This window comes from Podarcis vaucheri (assembly GCF_965113315.1).
Source record: "Podarcis vaucheri genome assembly, chromosome: 9".
Classification (NCBI taxonomy): domain Eukaryota; kingdom Metazoa; phylum Chordata; class Lepidosauria; order Squamata; family Lacertidae; genus Podarcis; species Podarcis vaucheri.
The window spans coordinates 61497980-61523610 of record NC_138767.1 but is presented as its reverse complement, the minus strand read 5'-3'; the positions used below and the strand labels follow the sequence as shown (position 1 = coordinate 61523610).

The 25631-nt window shown below is 44.5% G+C and overlaps 2 protein-coding genes and 1 long non-coding RNA gene across 7 annotated transcripts in view; 2 read left to right on the top strand and 1 right to left on the bottom strand.

Moving 5' to 3' along the window:
• SLAIN2 (SLAIN motif family member 2) overlaps positions 1-5124 on the bottom strand; it is a 32976-nt gene extending 27852 nt beyond the window's left edge. Inside the window, exon 1 of one of the 4 annotated variants that reach the window (XM_082238177.1) lies at positions 4106-5124. In XM_082238177.1, coding sequence (XP_082094303.1) covers positions 4106-4584 — 479 coding nt within the window. In that variant the 5' untranslated portion in view covers positions 4585-5124. The remainder of the gene's footprint in view (positions 1-4105) is intronic. The other 3 variants (XM_082238175.1, XM_082238176.1, XM_082238178.1) reach the window with 3 other exon arrangements.
• The window catches only part of LOC309540975, a 145551-nt gene that overhangs the window by 51588 nt on the left and 68332 nt on the right, over positions 1-25631 (top strand). The gene's annotated exons all lie outside the window — the stretch shown is intronic.
• The window catches only part of TEC (tec protein tyrosine kinase), a 58867-nt gene continuing 53249 nt past the window's right edge, over positions 20014-25631 (top strand). The window contains exon 1 of one of the 2 annotated variants that reach the window (XM_082238159.1): positions 20014-20257. The gene's annotated coding sequence lies outside the window, so the exon portion shown is untranslated. Of the gene's footprint in view, positions 20385-25631 lie in introns of both variants that reach the window. The other variant, XM_082238158.1, reaches the window with a different exon arrangement.

Genomic DNA, 25631 nt, shown 5'->3' with positions numbered 1-25631 from the left:
GTATGAGAAAAGATTTTGGTCAAGAGTGTAGAAGTTAGCACAATGAAGACATTGACTTCAAGCAAATAACATCCTCTACAGTTCTTCTTCCCCATAGGATGATAGTGCTAATGGATAGCAGATGACTGATGAAATATCAGAAGCTGAATAGCAAGTAGACATACTCACCTAAGTGCAATATGCTCAGTGATGTGAAGGAAGAATGTGAGTGCTCTGTGTAGTAGTGTATTTCATTCTCCTCTACCAACATGATTCCTCCTTGGCTTGTGCTCATCCCCCTCCTAGGAGAAGAGCAATCTCCACAAGGGAAGTCTGTTTCTCTTAGAGATATGACTTCCTATTCTTCAGCTTCTAGTTTCTAGTCTAGAAGTGCTCGAAGACAGGCAGATATTTAAAATGCCTCTCTTTCCAAGGAGTTCCATCTCACTCTCTCGTGGTTAAATATCAGTGTTAGGGCTTTTCCAGTTGTAGCATCCCACTTTTGGAAATCTCTTACCAGAGAGACTTAATTTTGGCCTATGTTAAACTTTTCAATGCCAGGTGAAAACATTTGTACTCTCCCAGGCCTTATTTATTACATTTATATACAGTGCTACCTTTTCTTCCAATGTGGGACCCCAAAACAGTTAACAAGCATAGTTTAATGAATAAAACAAGTTACATAAATAACCTAAATCAAACAAGGAATAATGGAACAGAGCCACATCATAAAATGAGGAGCCAACACTTTTCATTTAAGCTTGTCAAAGGCACATTGGAACAAGACAATCTTAGATGTCAAAATGTCAGAGAAATATCTGCCTTGCACTGGAGTGGCTCATTTCACAATGAGCATTCAAAACACACAGTGAGTTTGTTAGAAAATAAAGTTAGAACAAGCTCACCCACAAACTGCTTCACAATCACTAAATTAGTCTAGTGATTCATCTTTGCTGTTAACTGAGACAGCACAGTTGCTCTAATACCTCAACTATAAGCATGTCAATCTAATTAGAAGGTTGTACCCATTTAAAATGAATGCAGTATTTTAAGAGGACAGCAGAGTTGTATGCCTGAAAAGCTACTCATACACACACACGTGTGTGATGTGGTTTAATTAGTTTGAAATGAGGTAAAGATACAAAAAAAATGCAATTTGCATTCAGGCAGTCCACATGACTAAATTAATTAAAACTGATAAATGCTGCTTACGAAAACTGTGCTTTGGTCTAAGCAACACAGAAAGAAAGGTGGCACTAATTTCAGGTACAATATATACTTCCAAGGATACTTGTTGCCTATTATGACTGAGGAAGAATTCCTGCTGCTGAAAAATAAAGAAGGTTGCCTTATACCAAATCAGACCATCAGTCAACCTAGCCCAGTACTCTACACTGAATGGCAGCAGTTCATGAAGGTTTCAGGCTGGGGACATTCCCAGATCTACCTGGAGAGGTCAGGAATCAAGGACCTTTTCTTCCACTGGACTACGGACTCATCTTTGTGTTTTCACATTCGGAAACTCACCACTGTCAGGCATGCTTATCAGAGTAATTGACACCTACAACTCTGCATAGCAATCATGGAAGCACCGGCAGCAGCAGTACCAAACTGCTGAGATGAGAGATATCTGAATTATAGGCAATCTGTGATTTGTGCTGGGGTTGCATTCTGGGTCAACACATGTGACTGTGGAGTATGCAGAGGCCCGCCCCATCCCACCCACTTTTCCTGCCACTTCTGGGTTTGTGGCGATGCACCTTTACATTATTACATTACACGTGCAAAATGGTCGTTGCCTGTACTTCCTACTTTGTCATTATATTCACCATTATCTAGAAATTTTCAAGAAAATGAGAATAAGAATTTCAAATGTATTGAAGATGATAAAATGGACATAAATAGCACCTGGTTCGTCTCCCTCTTGATCAGGTAAGGTAGTCCAAGGGGAAAAGGGGCGGGGAAACAGCCAAGTGAGTCAAGAGGAAGACACAGCAGGAACAGAATTAGGTCTGGTTATTTCAGTGCCCCTCAAAAACAAGCAATCTCATTGTCCTTCAGTGGCTGAGGGAAGGGGAGAAGGAGATTTACACTGTCTCCTGGCTGGATAAAGGCATACAAGAACAATTCACATACCATGCTAATTCAAACCATGACTTAGCACAAACATGTATGTTCTGAGAGAGAAGATCATGGTCACTTCACTTCTTCACAGGTCTTGCTGCTGCTGCTGCTGCTGCTGCTGCGACCTAAGCCATGGTTTAGCAGTATTATGTCTGAACTTAGGCTCATGGTTTGTCTCACTCAGATAAAGTACTAGTGGAAAACCAAAGAACAAACTTTCACAGCATGTCATAGTTTTACTGGCTCAAGATAAAGAAGTCTGGGTTTGGACTTAAATAATAAGACAAACCACAACCTTGCTTGCAGCAGTGTGGCAGTGGCAGGACAAGCAGAGGAGCAAAGAGCCCACGACCTTGTCTCTAGGAATCTACACATTTGCTTGTTCATGCTAAGCCATGGTTAAGCTTAGTATTACATGAACCAGGTTGTAATAGGAGGGGCTTGGAAAGAACCCAAGAATCAATGAACTAGTTGGATTTTCATTTTAAGCCACTCTTAGCTATGACTAAATTGATAATTAAAACAACACAATTTATGAATCACGTTTTACATGTGTTTCAAGGCAATTTACAAACATAACATAAACCAACTCTTTTTGTAATATACTACACAATCCTGAAGGTTCTCCTTTATAATGCAGCCTAGCTCCAAAAACCTTTCATAAAAGTGATGCCCCAGAAGTTGAAGCTTTGTTTTAAAAAATACTTCTGTTTAAGAAGAAGCAACTCCCTCTTGCACTGCATCACACATAAGGATCGGTTCTTATAAAAGAACTTGGTACACAACTGCAAAATGCATGTATATCCACACATTATGAGTGGGACAACCTGTACAAACTTAGCTTACACTGCTCACAAGAAAGGAGAAAGATATCCCATACATCTCCGTTAAAGGGAAAAGGCATGATTTCATGTGCACATAGATCTTTGATAATCATACAGTATTTTGTAGTCAGGTAGTTTGCTTTGGTAGCCTGCCCATGAGATTTCATTCATATACCTATCAGTTCTAAGCCACCATTTTGGGAATCACTAAAATATATAGGGGTGTGTGTGTGTGTAAAGGATTCAAAAAGTCTTAAAGAATATTGATCAGTCTTCTTGGTCTATCTTCCATATCCTCTGCAGGCATATTGTGAGTTCGCTTCAAGCATTCTTTTCACTAAAATGAAATGCCGAGCATCTTCGCGCAAGAAGAATGAGAACGCCAATTCAGGAAGGGCACAAATGCCTGTAACTTTTAAAGTGAGATAGCTTAGGGGCCCAAAGCACTAAACCTTACTACGATCCTGGAATCACATCCTTAGTTACCTAGATCACGTAATACCAGCATGCCCATGAGTAAAGGATTTAGCCACCCTTTTCCTGGAACGTGTGGAAATAAGAGAATTTATGGACTTGGGAATTTGTGAAATATTTCAGAGACTACAGAAGCAGGCCGCTAAACGCTCAAGTCCGGATCTCATCATTTAGAAATCTGAAGATCCCCAGTGCACCGCCCAACAAAAAAAATCTGAATGGGTGTCCTTTGCCGCTGTGGTTCTGGGTTGCTATAACAAAAGTACCCTGAAGCCGCCGCTTGCTGGAGAAAGGACAAAGGGATTCTCCACCCCTCGGGAGTATTGGGTAGATTTCCCTTCCCTTCCCTAGAAAGGAACCAAAACAAGGCTCTCCTCCAAGAGAAGGTTAAGGTCTGCAACTCCCAGATTTGTGCGGAGCCTCCCAGGTGCAAGAAACCACGCCAAGAGCCCGTAGGGAAGCCGCTTCTCTCGGGCCCCTTGGGCTGCGCCAGCTCCGGGAACCATGGCTCTCCCTCCTCCGGGAGACCCCGCAAGGCAAGGCCTTCAATCTTGGGGGTCGCCGATCTGAGAGGCAGCGTGCGATCCTAACCCTCCCAAGCGCAAAACAGGGAGCCTTCGCGGCCCAACTGCGTGCAAGCGGGAGGAGGCACCGCTTTTGAACCGGAATAAATAAACCCAGCCCCGCGCCCCACTCCTCCTCACCAGCCGGTCTCGTCTTCCCCGCAGCCGGCCAGCCGCTCCAGCTCGTCGGGCTTCAGCGGCTCCACTTCGTCCAGGAGGCTGGCGTTCTCCCCGGCTCCCCCCGACACCTCCGAGCCGCTTCCTCCGGCTCCTTCCTCGCTCGGCGGAGGCCGCCTGGGCCCGGCCTTGTTGGGGCCGAGGCAGCGGCTCTCGAGCCCCAGCAGCAGAGGGCTGCTCCTGGCAGCGGTGGCGGGCGACGGCGGCGAAGGCGACTGCGGGGCGCCGGTAGCCGCGGAGGCCAGAGGCGGCGTGCAGGCTCCCGACCCTCCGCCGCCTCCGCCGCCGTGGTTGTTGCCCAGCAGCCGTTTGGGGCTGCCTCCCGGAGCCCCAGCGGCGCTGCGAATGCGGAGCTGCTCGTTCTGCTTCTCCAGCTTCTTCACCAGCTCCTGCAGCTTCCGCACTTCGGCGTCGGCGTTCACGTTGGAGTTAATGTCCTCCATGGCACCCCGCGGCTCCACCCAACCCCCGCGACCCTCTCGCCTCACAAGGCAGCGCGGCTCCTGCTGCCGCCGCCGCCGCCTTCGCGTCCCTCCCTCTGTCAGGCGAAGCTCCCCCCCCCCTTCCTTCTTTCCCCTCACGCTGAGGCGGCCGGCTGTCTCCTGAGCTGGCCTAGGCGAGGCGGGGCCCCTCTACATGGCCGGGCGGGGAAGCGCAGCCTCGCCTCTCTCGGCTCCTGCTCGGCAGGCTGGGCTGGGCCGGGCCGAGTCAGCTGCGCCGGTGGCGGCCCACAGCGGAGGGAGGCGTACACGCATATCCGGCCGCGGCCTCCCTGAGGACGGCGGCCGTCGCCATGCCCGCCCTTCCCTCTCCGTTCTCTCCGTGTGTTGAGGGCGGGGTGGGGGGGGAGAGAGAGGAGCTTTCCCTTCCGCAGCGCCGAGCTTCGGGCCGGCGGGCGGCCTGGCTGGGCTTGAGGCGCGAAGACCGGGCCGAGCCGTGAGGGGCCGAGCCGTGAGGGAGGCGCGCGGGGCGGCGCTTGGACAATAGTGGCGGGCGATGATTTCATACTCGTACAAAGTCCTCGAGTCACACCGCGAGCTGCTGATGCCGCTTAAGGAGCCGTTAATGGCAGCCGTAGCCTTCCCCCTACCGGCTGGGAAAGCGCCCCCGGACTTTAAATGTCATGAAGGTGCCTTCCCGCATTTACTTACAAATAACTCCTAGGCGTTCTCGGCACCTGGTCCTATTATTGGCGATAAGGTGGTCTCAGAGCATGTGCCGAGTTTCTTCCCCCTTACCGCGAGGCCAGGCCAGCCCAGCTCTAGTCAGGGGCAGATTTTATGGTAATATGGCACACACAGAGGGGACAAAATGGGGTGCCCTCCCCAACTTGGAATAGGTACCAATATAAATATTGGGGTGTTTGTTTTTTAAAAAATGTTTGTTTGTTTGCACCCTCTTGGCTTGGGCACCCTGTGCAGGGATCCGCTTGCATCACCCATAACCCGACATTGCTCTAGAAAATGTGAAATTACAGGTTTAGAGCTCGTAGGGTGTAGTAGTAGTAGTATTAGTAGTAGTAAAATAATAATAATAATAATAATAATAATAATAATAATAATAATAATACCCTGCCCATCTGGCTGGGTTTCCCCAGCCACTGGGTGGCTTTCAGCAAAATATTAAAATAGAATAATTCATAGAATCATAGAGTTGCGGTAATTTTATTCAATGATATACGTTGGCGGTAATATTATTCAATGATATATGTACAGTCTCATTTTCTGTGATATGTTCTCCTAGGAGAAAGGAAATTGATGAAATATTATAGAGAAAGAGTTCCTCAGTTGTATACACCCCTGACAAAGTATAGTGTGGAGATACAAATAATTAGGGAATGACAGACATGTTAAGTGTGAACTATCCATCTTTATCCAGCTTAATTGAATTACTTCTCTTGGATCATGTTTCTATATTTCAAAATAGCCAAGTAGAACAGGATAATGTGCACACTAGCTGTATCACTTGGTTGACTGTGCACATTTTCCATCTGAGTTAAATAGAAAGAAACTGATTTTCTAACTTTGGTCCTGTTCCTAACCCCAGTATAGTTTCCAAAATTGTCAATATAATGTGGCTATAATTGGCCACAATTTATTGTTTCATCATTTTAACCTCCCTTCAGACAGATTGTAATGGGGTGTGTATAAAGCCATTTCCGACTATGGGGAGGAGAGGGTGTTGCGGTCTAGCCCCTCCTCCCCAAGCGCGGGGGCTAACCTTGGCCCCCGCGAGAGTTGGGGGAATCCCTGGGCGTGCTCGCAACCCCGCCCGCCTATCGGCGGGCCGGGGGAAGGCGTGGCTTAAGGTATTTTAAGCCGGGCACGCCCAGGGTCCGCCCTCTTCACTCCCGACCAGCTGAGAGGTTTTCCCATCCCACCCACCCTTAGACGTTTAGGTAGCCGTAGGTAGTCATGACCTTGCTATGGACTTCGGTTGGTCGCCGCAAGGGGCCTGGTAGGAATTTTTCCAAGTTGGCGATCTTCCGCCATTTGGTTTTTTCGCCTACCTCGTAGCAAACCGTCACAACTTTCCCTGTATTGGCGGTTAGGCATTGGCTGGGGTTCAATTGTTATGCAAATGGATGGGGGGGAAGGAACGCCATCACCTTCCCCCAGGAAATGGGGTAGTCCGGTACAGGACTCCGAGGGGCGTTGTCTTGTCCGAAACCTACCTAGGTAAGGGCCCCCGGCACGCCCCAAGCGGTGACACCCGTGGGATCCTAGTTGGCGTACTCCAACGGGGGCCTCCCACGGTTAGTGTTAACCCTTCCCGGACATCATGCCGGGTAGCGGATAGGAGCCAATGCCTAGGGCCAATACCTTCAATTCTCTAATCAATAAAGTTGTGGCCATTTCATGCCCATTAAACTTAAACATTGTGTCCTGTGTCTTTCTTTCTGGGGGAGGGGTTTTGACACGCAACTAGCTTTATAAATAAGCAAAAATAACTGCCACATATTAGCATAGATTTTGGCTACAATAGTATAGCTGCAGAGTAATTTTTTAAAATAGGAAATTAACAGTAGTTTAAAAGCCCCAGTTCTACCTCTGCTGATTTAACACAGTTATCACACCTTATTGGACCACCTCAGAATTCATGTGTGTGAGTTGGACCACTTGTTTGAAATTATTCCCATATCACAACATATATCCTGCATGAAAAAGTTGGCTATCAGGATGAAAGCTAGGCTACAAATTCTCTTAATCTTTCTCTGATGACATAATGCTATCATTTTTACATGAGTGCACTTTCAAACAAACTGCACCCACATATATATTGAGGTCATAAAGCCATGTAAAAGGACTATATCAAAAGTTTGTTTATATTCCTGAATAGGAAACTGTTGTCTCCCAACTCTCCAGACACAAGTTATCAACATGTCTAAACATGCTCTTTTAAGGGTTTAGCTAAACCCTTAAATAAAGTCTATTATGAGTTACAGAATTTGGTACATAAGTACCTTCAGTTGTGAATTAACTGGTAAATTGACCTTAAATCAGACCTTTAAAAATTAGCACTATTTCAATATACTTTAAAAAAAACAACATTTTATTTTGTATTGCATACACTGCACACAAGGAGGCTGGGGGAGGGGAGGATAAATAGTTCCCTCTGGAATTTCAATAAGTAGCCTGCAAAAAACACAACTCTGTTTTTAAGATGCAAATGCTTGGGTGCTCACTGGATGTGGTGCTTGTTCTAGTAGCATGTTTTTTAAAGTTATGTAAACTTTGCAGGGCTGTTCAGCTTGAATGTTTAACTATGAGTGTACAATCCTTTTGTAAATATGCAGTATAATTCAGATTCTTAACCATTTCTGTTCTTGCTGACTCTTTTTTCTCATGCGCTGGTGATGGAGCATGACTGATACGCTGATCTCAGTCTAAATATGTATGTTCTTGTTCAGAAGCTCTTAGTTCCTGGTAGTTGGACATTCCCTAATAAACAGTTGTAATCTATTCTACAGAGCTGACTCAGGCTGTTGAAGCATTCCAAATTATCTCTTGCTGTCCATAGCTCAATTGGCTGGATTACCAATGAGCTTGGAGCTATGAAGAAGGAAGGGATGCTGAAAGCACAAGTGTCAGAAACCTTGATACAAAAACAGTCATACATATGTAAGAGTTCGTTATTGAGCTTATTCTGTGTTGGTGAGTGGCAGCAACTTCTTTCTTCTTTGGCGATCACTCACAGCTGAGTAAGATTGTCTTCCATAAATATGGTTTTAACAATGAGTCCGTATGTGACTGTGGAGGCCTATTCTGGATCCACACATCCTTCCACAATGGGGACACAGTGGCTGCAACACTGTGTTGGTCACAGTGTATCCATTATGGGCTTGCAGTGTTGCCTAGTGGGCCACTTTCAAATGTTTCAGGAGTTTTAGAGCTTTGTCCACGAGGGGAGATGGGGCTCATAAATAGGGCTGCTAAGCATTTGAAGGATAAAATCACCTCTATCTGCCTTATCTTGGACACCACATTTTACTTTTGAATCCAGGGAGGATCCATAGCCCACACTAGTCATTCCTCATTTAGATTGCTGCAGCATGTTCTACATAGGGTTGTCCTTGATGTGTACATACTAGGAAAGTGCAACTTGTGCAAAATGCTGCAGTCAGATTGCTGTTTGGTGTGCAATTTACAGACAATATAACACTGAGCTTATTCAACTGTACTAGCTTCAAATGTGTTTCTGGGCTAGGCTCAACTCACGAGTGTTGCTCATATATATATAAATCACTAAAAGGCTTGGGGCCAGGATATCTGAAAGACTGCCGCCTCCTATGTTAACCTGCCTATATTATCTTTGTCTGAGGTTGTAAGATGCCAGACTGATGAAAATGCAGGACAGGGTCTTTTGCATAGCTGTCAACCGTCCCTTATTTGGCAGGAAACTCCCTTTTCCCAGCTCCGTGTCCAGTCGCTGTCCCTTCTTGATGATGTCCCTTAAATTTCCCGGGTTTCAAAGCAGCTCCTCTCCCTCCCTCCCTGCTGGCCAGGGAGGAGGGAGGCTCCAACTGTGTTGCTTGGCTGTGTTGCTCACCCAATAAGGAGTCTAAGAACGATTGGGGGGGGTGGAGCTTGCATGCCTTGTGCTGATCAAATCAGCCGCTTTGCCTGGGGACTCGCCTTTGCTCAGCGCTTCCCAGCAGAAAGGTGACAGTGGTTTTCCTTGCTGCATCCCCTTTGCCGGGTTGCTGCGCTGTGAGAACCACTGCTTGAGGCTTTGTTTGGCTGCTGGTTGGGCTTTCTGCCTTTGGCTCGGAGGGGCTCAGAAGTTGAACATACCTGTGCTCTGAAAATCCCTTATTTTGGCTGCTAATCCCTTATTTTCGAGGCTGCTGGTCCCTTATTTTCAAATCTGTAAATTGACAGCTTTGGTCTTTTGTGTTGCAGCCCCTTCACTGAAAAACCCCTTCACTGGTGAAGGAAGTGCCTGCCATTTCAACACCCCCCTCCCCACTTGAACAAAACAAGAGCAATTAGATTGACAGTCACTGCATGAAGCTGATGGGGAAGGTTATCCAGGCATTTGGACTGAAGTGTTGTCAAAACTAACTGATTAGCTTTTGCATCATTGTTCAGTGCTGAACAGGTGCCTGTAAATGGTAATAGTTAGGATGGAGGACCACTGAACAGAAGCTCAATCCCAATAAGATTAAGGTACGTTGATAGGTGGTTGGTCTGACCAGGGAAGTGGAGTTCAACATGTTCTGGATCAGATTTGCAGTCTGGAGGTTTTCCTGGGTCCTGCTTAATTTTTAGAAGTGCAAATGGTGTCAATAGTTGAATTTCTTCCTTCAGTAAAGACTGACACACCAGTGTGGCCTTTCCTCCATAGAGATAACCCAACAACAGTTATGCATGTCCTGATAACCTCCTGGTTATATTGCTGCAATATGTTGTACATGGAACTGCTTTTGAAGACTCTTCAAATATTTAAGCTAGTTTTAAATACAGCTGCAAGGTTTTTGAACAGGATCAGTAGGTAGGAACATTGATATAGTTGTCTTAAATATAATTGATTATCAACTGACCATGGCTTCATTTCCTTGCACAATTCAAAGCCTGTATGAGTTGTTAACCAGGATGCTTGAAGGAAAACCTTTCTCCACATAGGTCTGTTGGGCACTGCAATCATAATCTGATGCTCTCCTGCAATGTCTCCTAGCACCAGGTGTAATATGTTGACTGGTGATAGAGTCTTCTTAATTGTGCTGCTTTGTTTATGTATTATATTTATTGTTTGTACTGTCTAAGTCACCCTGATAATATTTACATTGAAGGAAGTATGGAATTTTGGAGAGAGAAAATGTTAAGTTGGGAAGTGGTAATGAATCTCAGTATGGCTAAATTTTCAGGACATGGTGATTAATTAGACTTAATTTGCATCTTAGCTGATGGTCTTTAAATGGCTAACAATAAAAGTGCTTTATAGACCTGTACTCTGAATAGAAAGGATTGATTGTGGCTTTCTTTATTTTTTAAAAAAAGTACATTGAAGACAGCAAAATTTAAAAAGAAATGAAGAGAATTTTAAAATATGTCCTTACGATAGCAGTATTAACTTGGTTGTATAGTCGAATTACAAGTGATCAGAATTGTTGGTACTAAATCCACAGCTAAGCTGTTAAAAAAGATTTTTAGCTTCGTTTATATAATTTCATTTGCTGATGTACTAAGCACTAGAACCCCGCCCTTATGAGGCAACTTTATGATCTAAGATTCCACCCTTCCCAGGCCTCCAGTGCTGTGAGAATATTTTGCTCCACCTTTGTGGATGTTGGCAACTTCATTAATAAAAGACCAGTTTTGCTGCATTTTTCTGTAATTAAAATACTATATATTTAAATAAACGCACGTGCATATACTTGGAAACGAACTCATTTCAGGATCACACTGTAAAAAAGGCATTTATCCATAAATTCCCACATTAACAAAACATTATCCACATTGAAAATTGTGTGAATACTTTCTATATAATAATAAATGGCTAAGAATAATTCAAATTCAATATATTATATATGGTGTACTTCTTAAGCGTTGTGGTTAAATTAACTTCTTACTCTAAGAACACTGAAGAGCTAGCTAAAAGGAATGTACTGATAAAATATCTATTTTCTGTTAGCCTTTCATTAGGCTGCTCTTTCAACTCAAGGTTGTGCAGTCTTTTCACAGGGCCATCTCTAGTTCAGGGAAATACACAGTGTTTCAGATCCAATATGATTATCAGGAGCATTCATTTTTGTGGCCGCTTCACTGGTTCTATATATTAGATGACTATTAATAAACAATTATATAGGCCAAATGTAAGAGTTGTATGCAAAGTTGTTCATAGAGTGGTAGACTCATTGAAATTAATATAGGTGACTAGTAATTTAAGTGGGTCAACCCTAAGTATGACTAACATCAGATGCAATCCTAAATGTGCATGCCCAAGGCCCTTTGCTTGGATTTATGTTTAATTTATTTAAGATATTTTTCTACTACCCTTCAATAGAAACAACAGCACAGGTTATTGCCTTTGGTGGATTGCTTTGCTATATTTATTACACAGTATGCCAACTAAATACAACAAATTCCATTATTATGTATGGGCTGATGGGTTTTTTTAAACAAAAAAAAATAATGTTGAATATATGCAAGGCAGGACCCTTGAACCTTGCTGCAAATTTGGCCATGAAAATATCTTCCCTTGCTGTAAACGACAATGGTACCATCTACCTTACAGCACTGTAGCCCCCAGGATCCAGCCATCTCCACTAAGATTCCAAAAGTACATCCTTTCATATGATGTAGTAATCTGCCCTCTTTACAGCAGTGTGCCATGTCTGTCCTCCTCCTCCCACTTCTTACCGTCTTGCAGCAGCCAGGTGATCCAGCTACAGCATTACAGTCTAGGCTTTGAGGGAAGATTGAGACATTTCTGTGCAGATACATTGCTAATACATCATAAGGTATCATTTGGACGCTGGTGGTGCTGTGGTCTAAACCATTGAGCCTCTTGGGCTTGCTGATCAGAAGCTCGACAGTTAGAATCCCCGCGACAGGGTGAGCTCCCATTGCTCTGTCCCAGCTCCTGCCAACCTAGCAATTCGAAACCACACCAGTGCAAGTAGATAAATAGGTACCACTGCGGCAGGAAGGTAAACAGTGTTTCCATTCGCTCTTGTTTCTGTCATGGTGTTCCGTTGCGCCAGAAGTGGTTTAGTCATGCTGGCCACATGACCCGGAAAGCTGTCTGTGGACAAGCACTGGCTCCCTCGGCCTGAAGCGAGATGAGCGCTGCAACCCCATTGACTGGACTTAACCATCCAGGGGTCCTTTGCCTTTTTACCTAATATGTCATAAACACACATGGATCCTAATTTATAAAGGTGTTGTATTTTAAATACTGTATATAACTTCACAGAATGTATACAGTACTAAACAACCTATATTGTAGTGCAGCTTTTCCTTACAACAACTAGAAATACCGGAGGATGCTAAATTATACATTTGCATTTGTCCTCATATTTTTGTGTAGAAAATGTGGCAACCATAGTAATCAAGCACCATCTAGTGGCTTTCATAGTGTCATTTACTCGGAATTAGTAATACGGTACAGTAAATCCTTATGTTACTCGAACACAAGCCATTTTCTAGTTTGATTACAAAAATTGTATAGTTTGGTAATACTAAATTAGCTGTAGCAGCATATGAAATGATCTTCAAGAGCTTAATTGCCCCACTAGGACCTGCTCCCATTCTCTTGCTGTCAGATACCATCATTACAGCAGAGCCATTTATTTTTCAGATTAAAAGGGTGAGTTGGAATGAATGTATTATAGACTTTGAAAATATTGTTGCTATAAAAGACATCAAAATTGTTACACACTTTTGTTCTAAGCTTAAAAATTAAACACAATACTCTGTGAGAGTGTGTCTATGTTGGGGAGCGGAGGAGCCCTGGATTTTGGAGTTTTAAATATCAATCTCAGTAACCTATTTATGTGCGTATATAGTATAAGTTACCTATAGTTATACTATCAGTTCTAAAAGTGGAAATCAGTCTGTAAAGTGGGGCTATAAAGACCATGGACCTGTTTTTGAACTCCAAAAGTCCATTTAAAATAATTAAAATGTGACAATATCCCTGTGATTATACAGCAATCCCAAGAAGTCCTTTTACCCCATTGACCTGATATATAGCAGAATTATCATTGCTTTGCCTTATAAGCAGATGACAACCCTAAACCTTAAATGAAATGTTATCAATGCAGGCAAGCAGGCATCTCTTCAACATAAACTAGATGTTTTCTTTATCTCTAAATGATGGAAAAATTAATGGTTTCTTTCTTAAGAGAGTACACTTTAGGGCTTCCTCTTTCCTCTTACCTCACTGGCCCCATTAGTGTTTTACAAGTCTGTCTTGCTTCATGACAACTGAAGATCAAGATAGATCATGATTTTTAAATAATTACCCAGGGAGAATGAGAGGGATATTCACAACCATCTGGCATTGAACATTTGACCAGACAAAACTTACATTACAAGACCTTTTGAGACATCTGGGGATAAAAAGTAGAAATTCAATTATTGGAGACACATAATTATATACACATCACTTTCCCCTCAATTATAGTATTTCATGTCAGATAAGATGAATGGTAATGTTAAGCAGGTCTGTTTGACATTATAGATGGCAAAAAGTTTTTCTAAGGAGGTCACCCCTATTTATCATGCAAGTGTTTTCATTTTGTTCTCTGAAAGGCTAATGAGAGCTAAAGTTAATGTGAGCTTTATATGAGGCAAAAGATCATGAACAGGTTTAGTTGTCAATTGGTGATGTATTATATGTTTCTGATGCTTTCCTGCAACCTTCTAAAATCTAGACCAATGTCTGAAAGTGGAATTTTATCTCATGTATTGCAGGATGAAATTATGTATTTATAGAAAAAATGTCATATATAAACAGGATCCAGCATAATTTTAATTATAATTTTGTAACACAATCCTAAACAGGAACCTCTTTGCTTGCAGAGACAAAGGATCTGTGATGCATGCAATGTTTTTGAGTTTGTCAACTGCTTCCTTTAACCCTTTATGTTACTTGTAGCTCTTAAATGTGACACAATTGTTTTATAGGTTTGGGGGGTCAATCTGGATGACACTCAATGGTTCCTTCCAGATATATGATCCTGTAGAGGGGATGGTAAACTCTATAAGAGGACACCAGCCAAACCAGTTTCCTTTGTTAAAGCAATAGAATAACCTTAAAAGGTAAAGGTACCCCTGCCCGAACGGGCCAGTCTTGACAGACTGTGGGGTTTGTGCGCCCATCTCACATTTATTGGCCGGGGGCCAGCGCTGTCCGGGGACACTTCCGGGTCACGTGGCCAGCGTGACATCGCTGCTCTGGCGAGCCAGAGCCGCACACGGAACGCCGTTTACCTTCCCGCTGGTAAGCGGTACCTATTTATCTACTTGCACCCGGGGGTGCTTTCGAACTGCTAGGTGGGCAGGCGCTGGGACCGAACAGCGGGAGCGCACCCCGCCGCGGGGATTCGAACCGCCGACCTTTCGATCGGCAAGCCCTGGCGTTGAGGCTTTAGCCCACAGCGCCACCCGCGTCCCAGAATAACCTTAGCCAGCCAGTTAAGTATTTCTATTAACATTAGAAAGAGGCTGCCCTGTTGCCATAGAGTCAAATGGGAGTAACCCCTGCTCACCTATTAGGAAGCTACCTCAACTTGAAAGGTAGAAGAATATTAGCCTGTGTTATGTGTGAGGTTGGGCTGCTGCTGGAAGCTGGAGACAGAGGCGTGTCTGCTCTGTGCTGTACCCAAAGCTGAGTTTGGGACTTCCTTGGAAACTTAAAGGGGAAGCAAGATCAGCTGGAGTGTAATTGCTATGAACCCCTTCATCCTATGCTCAGGTCATATATATGTATAAAGACATATATCCTAAAGGTAGCACAGTCTCCACTGAACTTCATTCCAAGGAAACCAAACATGGGGTAAACGCAGGAACCCCTGGAGTCTCTCACTGGTCTGAGATTGGGATGCACATATCAATATACAGTGGTACCTTGGTTGTCAAACTTAATCTGTTCAGGGAGTCCGTTTGACTTCCAGAACTGTTCAAAAACCAAGGCGCAGCTTCCAATTGGCTGCAGGAGCTTCCTGCACTCAATCGGAAGCTACAGAAGCTGCGTCAGATGTTCGCCTTCCCAAAAATATTAGGAAATCGGAACAGTCACTTCCGGGTTTGCTGCGTTCAGGAGCCGATTTGTTCGGGAGCTAAGCCGTTCAACAACCAAGGTACCACTGTAAATGACTATCGAGCCTGTTGTCCTGGCAAGTACTACACTTCTGTCACTAGAGGTCAGATTATACATAGTTATGCATACTTGAAACTCTACACAGAAAAAAATAATCCTCAATATGAAATCATTTGTGTGTGTTAACTAACTGAAAGTATCACAAAGTTTCCTAAATTTATTCATGAATTTAAGCTCCCAGGATGGAGAGAAGTATTTGACAAGGATATAGTGGCATAGTAGCATCACTTCCAGTTTTCCTTTGGCAGTCTTGTGACATACTGTTGAACCATGTCTAGATTATTGTTAAATTCCCCCAATCTTTGAGTGGTGAGAGATTTCCGAGAGTGACAGCGGGTTTGGTTACTGTAGAATGAAGGCCAGTGGAGATGGTTGTGTCCTTCCGATGGCTGAGTTCAAATAATGTGGGCTAGCTTCTGCTAAGTTGTTTTTTTTTAAGCTTATGAAATTATTATAGACACCTTGCTGAATGTGTACTTTCACCCTAATAGATGTGATATGCACATGTGATTCCATACAGATTTGGGTACTGTAAAGTGCTTTATGTGGGCATGCCTTTAAAAGAGTGTTAGGAAAGTTCATCTGGTTCTAGGCTGAGAATCTGAAGAAGGAAGAAATGATTGTATCTCACCAATTCTTTAGTAATGTCATTGGCTTCCACTTTGTTTCCAGTAAAATGTTGGTTCTGAGCTATAAGCAATCCTCAATTTCCCACCACTGATAGTAAAGGAGTTGCAGCCTGGACCACTATTCTTGCTTCTCCAGACCCTCATCTCATGCTTGGCCCTTGTTCTAAGGCAGGTGTAGGGAACTTTTAGCCCTCCCGTCATCCCTGGCCCATTGGTCATACTGGATGGAGCTGACAGGAGTTGTACTTCAACATCTGGAGGAACAAAGCTGAAGTTAGTAGTACCTTTTAGGCTCTGGATGAACTCATTTTTAGTAAGCTAGATATTTAATGGCTGCTTAACCGGATTAGCCAGTCTCTTTAATTGTGATACTCCTTTTAGTCTTAATGATTTTAACTACTGTTATGTTTCTTTGGTTCTTATTTGATGGTTTTATTAAGTCATATAATCATTTTAATTATATTAAAAGCAGCCTTGGTTGGCTTTGTTGAATAGCAAGGTAAAAATATTTTAAATGAAATCACTGATAATGAAAGCATTGAAGAGCGTCTGGGAAGAAGAAAATGTTAGGTTAATTTTTTAATATAGTTTGGAGAGGGGAATATCTTATTCTTATTATTCTTATTATTAATATTCAATTGTTCAAGCAGCCAGACAAGTACCATAATGGTCCAAAGTATGGGTTCTTAGTATAACAAAAAAAGCTGCTCTGTTCCAGAGAGCAAATGGATGAGACTCCCATCCATAGTTAGAAGAACAAAAGTCAGAACCTCTGTGTGTATGTGTGTGCGCACGTGTGTGTGCGCACGTGTGTGTGTGTGTGTGTGTGTGTGAGAGAGAGAGAGAGAGAGAGCGTGCGCACTGGGCTAGAAGCAGGCTGCAGGGAGAAGCCTAAGAAGGAAAGACATGCTTGAATCCAAGGCTGTAGCTATGGGAGAAGCAAGACCTTCTGGGCTGTTAATGCTGTGAGCCCCTCCACAGACTCAGGTTGTATATATGTGTAAAAAAGCCATATATCATAAGACTACCACTGTCTTTGTGGTCCCTCATTCTGAGCGCCTGGCAGCTTGCACCTCTTTAATGAAATCCAAGCCTTCATACGCAGTTCCCCATCTAGAAGAATAGCACAGAAAGGATCACAGAATGCAGCACAGACAGAATCTTTTGTGAAATTATAAAGAATGTGGCTAAATACTGACCTCAACACACCTAAATTTACTTCTTGGCGCTGAAATGATGGAATACAGCTGATGTGGGAAAGAGAATATAACATTCTGTTTACTAGGATTTATAAACATGTTCTGTTGTTGTACAGCATGATGGGAACAAAAGCATTGTATTCCTGTGATTGTACACATCTTAAAATGCTATGCCAAAATGATCAAGAAAGCCAAACCCTTGGTGGAAGAATCAAAGGCAGAGCTTGCTTTTATTTTTAGTGAAGAATGTTGCCATATTTTCCTTGCAAGATTTCCCAGCAGAAACAATGTGGGTTGGCTGGCAGGAATTAGGTGTTTCCTCTGGGTTAGGTTCCTACTATTGTTAATGAGTGAACTGTTAATGGAATGATCCATTTCTTGTCATGCTACAGATATCTGCTACCAAACACATGCCTGTGTTTAAAAACACAAGGACAGGACTGTTCTTTACAGACTTCTTTATTTCTCATAACATTGTAGCATGAAGACGCAAGAGCCATCCATACATTTCTCAATAAAGTTCTTGTTAGCTTATTAAAGCTTTTACAGGGTTCCAAGCATAGAAATATTTCCCCATTTAAAAGCTCTCTCTCTCCTTCCCTGCAAGTTTTGTGTGCATGTGTGCGTGTCCTAGCAGCAGGGTTAAATTATACTCATAATTTCCACTTATGTAAGAGTGAATACCAAAATTCCAATGCCTTTCAATTTATTGCTCAGAACACTGAAAGGCAGGAACATATTTACTGGCAACAAAAAGCCTACAGACTCTATGGCTCTCCATATGTTGCTAGACTACAGCTCCCATCATTCCTGAGCAGCGGTTATGCTGGGAAGCATAGAAATTAGGCAGTAAGGCCTTGTTTTGAGCAAGTCCAGCTATGAAGTAAGCTGGCTCTGCTTTCTTAAGAAGAAACAGGCAACAACTTGGGAAGTAATTTAAAAATATATATAATTTTCGTACTTATATTCATGCATTGGTTCATAACCATGGCAGCAGCAAATTTGCAGACAAAATACTTATATTTACAGTAACCAGCTTCAGGCTGGTGATGAATGAGCCTCTCTGAAACATGGGGAAACCAGCCCCTCAACTGAATCTGACTCTGCAGCTGCAGTCCCTGGTTTGGTGGGTTCAGTTCAAGGGTGGCAGGAAGACTTAGTGGGTTCCTTGTTTGGGTGTTGGGGTCCAGCCCCGTGCTTTTACAATCTGCATTCTTGGACCTCCTAAGCTGGCCATTTGCCCACTTTGTCAGTATTCAGGTTACCCAGGAAAGGGTTCCCAAAGGTGTATGAGCTTCCACCCTGCCCTCTCCCAGGGCCTATTTTGACACCTCAAGGGCCATGTTTATTGTGCCCACTTTTCAATTATAGTGAGCGATCTATCCAGTATAGGGTGAGAAATGCCATATATTAATGCTTATCCTCAAAGGAACATGCCGCCACAACCATGAAAGCACAAAAGTCTGCTCTGATGTGAGCAAAATTACGTCATAGCTTAAGTGGTACCGACTACCACATTTGGGGACTCTTGAATCACAATCCTAGGATCAAGGATGAACTACAGTGGTACCTCGGGTTACATACGCTTCAGGTTACATACTCTTCAGGTTACAGACTCCGCTAACCCAGAAATAGTGCTTCAGGTTAAGAACTTTGCTTCAGGATAAGAACAGAAACCGGGCTCCGGCGGCAAGGCAGCATCAGGAGGCCCCATTAGCTAAAGTGGTGCTTCAGGTGAAGAACAGTTTCAGGTTAAGTATGGACCTCCGGAAAGAATTAAGTACTTAACCTGAGGTAGTAAAGGTAAAGGTACCCCTGCCCGTTTGGGCCAGTCTTGACAGACTCTAGGGTTGTGCGCTCATCTCACTCTAGAGGCCGGGAGCCAGCGCTGTCCGCAGACACTTCCGGGTCACGTGGCCAGCGTGACAAGCTGCATCTGGCGAGCCAGCGCAGCACACAGAAACGCCGTTTACCTTCCCGCTGGTAAGCAGTCCCTATTTATCTACTTGCACCCGGAGGTGCTTTCGAACTGCTAGCTTGGCAGGCGCTGGGGCCGAACGGCGGGAGCGCACCCCGCCGCGGGAATTCGAACCGCCGACCTTTCGATCGGCAAGTCCTAGGCGCTGACGTTTTACCCACAGCGCCACCTGCGTCCTACTAGAAAAGTGTTTGGGCTCGTCCGGGATTTGAACCCGGGACCTGAGGTACCACTGTATAAATAGGTGGCTGTTGTTTGAGGTGAAAATCTAATGGAAAGGGTTATGAGTTTGGACTGTTCCAGAAAATGGGCCAAATGATGGTTCAGATAGGCCAGCTTGTGTGAGTTGTATCCTCTTCCTCTTCCATCTTTTCAGGCCCAAGACCACACAATTTGAAGCAGCTTTCCTCCACATCTTACCTTGCACCACACCAGAGGTGCCAACTTGAATAACATGGGGGGAGGGGGAGGCAAGCCCTGCCCCACATAATCGATCACATGACACACATACACAATTTAAATGGCAATGCCCATCAACTTGGGGGGGGGGGCGGGTTCTAGTCCCCTCAAATATTTTACGGGACCTCGGGCCCGTAGGAGTCGGCTCCTATGACCCGCACCATCCGCGCGCGCGAAACGCTCTTTTGCGCGTAGCACCTCCAGGAGGCGCCATGACTGCGCCGGCGGGAAACCCAAGCGCTTTCGGCAGCCTGCCAGCGCGGCGAGCGAAAACCTCGTAGCCGCCGCCGCCGCTTCCTTTTTCCTACGCTTCAAGAAACCTCCTCCTCTTCTTCCTCCTCCAACTGCTCGGACGGCGTGTGCAAGGGAGAGGGCGAGGGGAAGGGAGGAAAGCGGCTGCCCGCTTCGGTGAGCTGAGGGGGAGGGACACGGCGGAGCTCCCTCGCCCCCGCCCGCCTTCCACCTCCCTCAGGAGCCGCACTTTCGGCTCCCCGTCGCGGGCGCCGGCCGGAGCCATCTTCGAGTAAGAGCAGCTCGACGGCCCTCGGCTCCTCCCCTCTCACAACTACCTACTTCTTAGCGCTGCAAGTCGGCGAGGAGACCGGTCGGCTTCGGGTTGCCGCCTCGGACCGGCGTCGGGCAGCGGCTCTGTAAGTCGAAAGTCTTCACCTGTTACCTCAGGTCCTCCTTTTTTTAAGTGTGTGTTTGTGTAAGTACCAGCAGAGCAATGTTTCCCAAACTTGGGTCTCCAGTTTTTTGGGGTGGGAGAAGGGGAACACGACTACAATTCCCATGATCCCTGCCCCCTAGTCCTGCTAGCTAGGGATGATGGGAGTTGTAGTCCCCAAAAAACAGCGGGAGACCCAAGTTCGGGGAAACCCTGGACTAGAGGGAAGTTCTGCTGATCAGAGGAAGAAAAACTCAAAGGAGATCAGTCATACCCCCTATTTTCATCCTCACTATCTGTGCACGTCGCTCAAGATCCGCCTGAGAGAGATTGAATTCACAAGTTACGTGCCTGACTCGGCTTGCGAAACGAGAGCGGGATAGTGAAGTAACTGCGGGCGCAACCTTGGGGATTGTTAGAAGGACGTTGTGCTCCTCCGTTCGCGTTTATTACCCCCGTGGCTGCGATGCAAACAATCGGTGGCATTTAATATCCGGCCTGGGGTTCATTCGAGGGCTGGGCTGTGTGGAAGGGCAGGAGTGGTGAGGGTGTTTGAGAAAGGGCTGAGGAGACCAAGGTTCAGTTCCCTAGCTGGCTAGGACGCTCAATGGGTCATTCGCAAGCTCTTGGCCCAAACCTGTCTCCCAGGATTGTTGTGAAGATAAAAGCGGGTGAGGAGACAATGAATGACGGGAATGGGACCTCCAAATGTTCGCTGGACTCCCAAGTTCCACCATTCCCAGCCAGTATGGTGAATGGTCAGGGGTGATGTGAGTTAGCATTGCCGTTTCAGTCCCAGGTTGCAAATTCCTTCCTGGCATTTTCGGAGTTTTAAGCAAGGCAACCAGGCTAGTGTGTTGTGTTTTTCTGGGAGTACTGAAGGGTTTGCAGTACCAGCACCTTTCCATCCCCCCATTGTTAAAAGAGTGGCACTTAACTATAACAACTTCATGGTGAGTACCAATACCTTTTTAAAAAAGAAAGCACTGCAAGTGGCTCTTTACAAACCTGATGCAACCACATTTTGGGACTTTGTGTTTGTGTGTGTTTAGGTCTTCTATACCTTCCTGACATGGCTGCCCCGGCTTTCCAGCTCGACTAGGGAAGCTATACAGTGGTACCTTGGGTTAAGTACTTAATTCGTTCCGGAGGTCCGTTCTTAACCTGAAACTGTTCTTAACCTGAAGCACCAGTTTAGCTCATGGGGCCTCCCGCTGCCGCTGCACGATTTCTGTTCTCATCCTGAAGCAAAGTTCTTAACCTGAGGTACTATTTCTGGGTTAGCGGAGTCTGTAACCTGAAGCGTATGTAACCCGAGGTACCACTGTACTTTGCTGCCACAATAATCTGGGAGGGGCTTTCATATGAGAGCTCAAGACGGACATTATACATGATATGGAGAAAGCAGTGTTAGAAACTGAGATATGAAAACTAGGAGCTAAATGGCACCTTAAAACCTAGGTTATTTGTGTCGCAACGGAATGTCTAGGCACGCTTTTTTAATAGCCAGACTACAAAGCTGAAAATGAATGAACTGCAGCTAAAATCTTATATTCATTTTTCACGTGGTTTAGTCCTCATCTGAAAACTGCAAAAACAAAGCCATACTTCCCCTGCCCACCCCCTAATATTCTTATGAGGGTCCCTTCTTCAGTCCTCAGACAGTGGCTGAAAGTGGGGAGGCAGAAAAAGCTCCTCCTTTTTCCTCCTAGCAGTGGCAGTTTTAAGCTGAAATCTTAGGCGCAGTACTGCTCCCAGAGCTCAGAAACTGCTCGCATTAATGAAATTCCCTGTCACAAAACGGGCCTAGAACAATGGGAGTTTCAAATGCTGGGAGAAAGTGAAGAGAGAGATTTTTTCCTTCTTTCATAATTCTGGAACACAGGACTACTCAATCAAGCTGAATGTTAGAAGATTCAAAACAAGCAAATGAAAGTACAGCGCAAAGTTAAAACTGTAAAATTCACTCCCACCAACTCGATTAGCTTTAGAAAGGATTATACAACTTATACACGGAGGATAAGCCTAACAGTGGTGACTAGCCACAACAGCTATACAGTGGTACCTCGGGTTAAGTACTTAATTCGTTCTGGAGGTCTGTTCTTAACCTGAAACTGTTCTTAACCTGAAGCACCACTTTAGCTAATGGGGCCTCCTGCTGCTGCTGCGCCTCCAGAGCATGATTTCTGCTCTTATCCTGAAGCAAAGTTCTTAACCTGAAGCACTATTTCTGGGTTAGCGGAGTCTGTAACCTGAAGCATATGTAACCTGAAGCGTATGTAACCCGAGGTACCACTGTATTATGTTTCCATTAGATGTATAAATGACCTGATTCAGTATAAGGCAGCTTTCTTTGCACTGTTGGAGGCATTATGCTTCTGCATGCCAGTTTATGGGAATCACAAGTATTGGGAGAATACAGTACCAGTGTTATCCTTCCATCCCAAACTGGTTTTTTGCCACATGGCATATTGTGTCCCATCCTTTCACTTTCTGCCATATTAAAGTTGCAGCAGCTGCTGCAGGAAGAGGTGCTGAAAAGTCCATTTTGGTTTCTCCGGAAAAGTTGTGACGATGTGCTTCAATAAAATATTAAAGGCTGCAATTTAAAGAAGCAATATGCATGCACAGGAAAACTGCAAATACAACTACAACTTTTACCACAGCAGTTTCCACTGATGATGAGACAAGTTAGCTTTACAAGGCAGTTTGGCTTTTAGTAGTAGTAAGTGCTGACCTGACAGTGTCAAACACAGTTTCAGTTATCTTCACAGTACTCCCTTCTCGTGTGCAAATTGCCTCTATTGGTTGCTGTAAAAATGCTCTGACAATTTAGCTACTAATGGGTTTATATGTCACTAATAAGTTGCTGAAGCATTCTTTGACCAGTTTCATCTAAGAAACCGGCTTAATCTTTCTTGGCATACCAACCCACACATTTCTTTGTCAATCATTTATGATCTACAAGGAAGAGGAAAATAACAAACTTTTCTAAAGCTAGCCCTAACCACTGAAAAGGGTGTTAAAAGCAATCTCATGTATACTTTTTGTTTTAGAATTTACATAGTAGATCACTCTACTGGCGGCTAACATATTGATGTTGAATCCTGACAAGACAGAAGTACTGTTTTGGGGGGACAGGAGGCGGGTGGGTGTGGAGGACTCCCTGGTCCTAAATGGGGTAACTATGCCCCTGAAGGACCAGGTGTGCAGCCTGGGAGTCATTTTGGACTCACAGCTTGTCCATGGAGGTGCAGGTCAATTCTGTGTCCAGGGCAGCTGTTTACCAGCTCCATCTGGTATGCAGGCTGAGACCCTATCTGCCTGTGGACTGCCTCGCCAGAGTGGTGCATGCTCTGGTTATCTCTCGCTTGGACTACTGCAATGCACTCTATGTGGGGCTACGTTTGAAGGTGACCCGGAAACTACAAATAATCCAGAATGCGGCAGCTAGACTGGTGACTGGGAGAGGCCACCGAGACCACATAACACCAGTCTTGAAAGACCTACATTGGCTCCCAGTACGTTTCCGAGCACAATTCAAAGTGCTGGTGCTGACCTTTAAAGCCCTAAACGGCCTCGGTCCAGCATATCTGAAGGAGCGTCTCCACCCCCATCATTCTACCCGGATACTGAGGTCCAGTGCCGAGGGCCTTCTGGCGGTTCCCTCGCTGCGAGAAGCCAAGTTACAGGGAACCAGGCAGAGGGCCTTCTTGGTAGTGGCACCTTCCCTATGGAACGCCCTCCCTCCAGATGTCAAAGAGAACAAAAACTACCAGACTTTTAGAAGACATCTGAAGGCAGCCCTGTTTAGGGAAGCTTTAAATGTTTGATGCATTACTGTATTTTAATACTTTGTTGGAAGCTGCCCAGAGTGGCTGGGGAGGTCCAGCCAGATGGGCAGGGTACAAATAAATTATTATTATTATTATTATTATTATTATTATTATTATTATTATTATTATTACTACTACTACTCTGTAGTTCTTTTATAATAGTGTCACCTGCACAGTGGTAAACAATGTCCCCAAATTTATCAAATTTCTGCCACTTACCATTTACAGCACTGTGGGTGGCAGGAAGAGCCCAGGAAAATCAAATGAATCTTTCACATGGGATCCTTTGTTGCCCTAGCAGTTGTTAACTTGTTGGCATAAAAGAGGTCGCAAGCAAAAACTGACCCAGAGAAACAGATAAAATACCTTTCTTATGGCACATCATTTATGGCTTCTCAGACACATTGTCACGTATGATGCAGTTGAGATTCCAGCATTACAGGGGGTTGGACTGGATAACCCTCAGAGTCCTTTCCAACTCTACAATTCTAAATTTCTATGATTAATTTGAATTTGGGTTGAGGTAGAAAAATATTCCATAAAACCTCCTACATCTGTTTTTAAATTTCTTTTAAAGAATTACCATATTGGGATAAAAAAGTGCTTTTACATGATATATGCAGGCTTATTCATCTTGGAGTGAAAAAATAAACCATAAAATTGCCCGTGTTTGTTTTTCTTGAAGAAATAGAGGGAGTTGTAGAGGGAATAAGGTCTCCCTGTGATTGATGGGATTCTAAATCTCCCTAACAGAAAAGGTTGAAAGTCTGGGAGTTGCTTTTCCTTTTGTTCCAACCCTGCTCTTTGGTAAGTTGGTTGCCAGAGTAGCTAAAATGCTTTCTTTCTGCTCTGTTTGTTGCAATGCCTTGACCTTTCTTGAGTAGAGAGGAACTTGCAATACTAATCTATGCTTTCTTAACTTCCAAGCGATGCACTCTGTATGGGGCCATTCTTGAAAACAACTCAGAGGTTTTAGCTAGTGCAAAATGTTGCCACACATCTCCTTGCATATAGGGAACAGCACAGTCGTATACAGTCAGTCTTGCTTTAGCAGCACCAACTGGCACTATGGTTCAGTTCAAGTTGCTGCTGCTTAGCTATAAAACCTTTCATAGTTGGCATCCAATGGATGGTTCCACTTGTCCCCTACTGCAACTTCAGTCCACCCGTTAGCGATGCTGTTGCCTTTGATTGTACCTTCAAAATCTATGATTGTTCTCAGGCTCTTCTCTGAGTCCTTAAAGGTAATGGGACCCCTGACCATTAGGTCCAGTCGTGACCGACTCGGGTTGCGGCGCTCATCCCGCTTTATTGGCAGAGGGAGCCGGCGTACAGCTTCCGGGTCATGTGGCCAGCATGACTAAGCCGCTTCTGGCGAACCAGAGCAGCACACA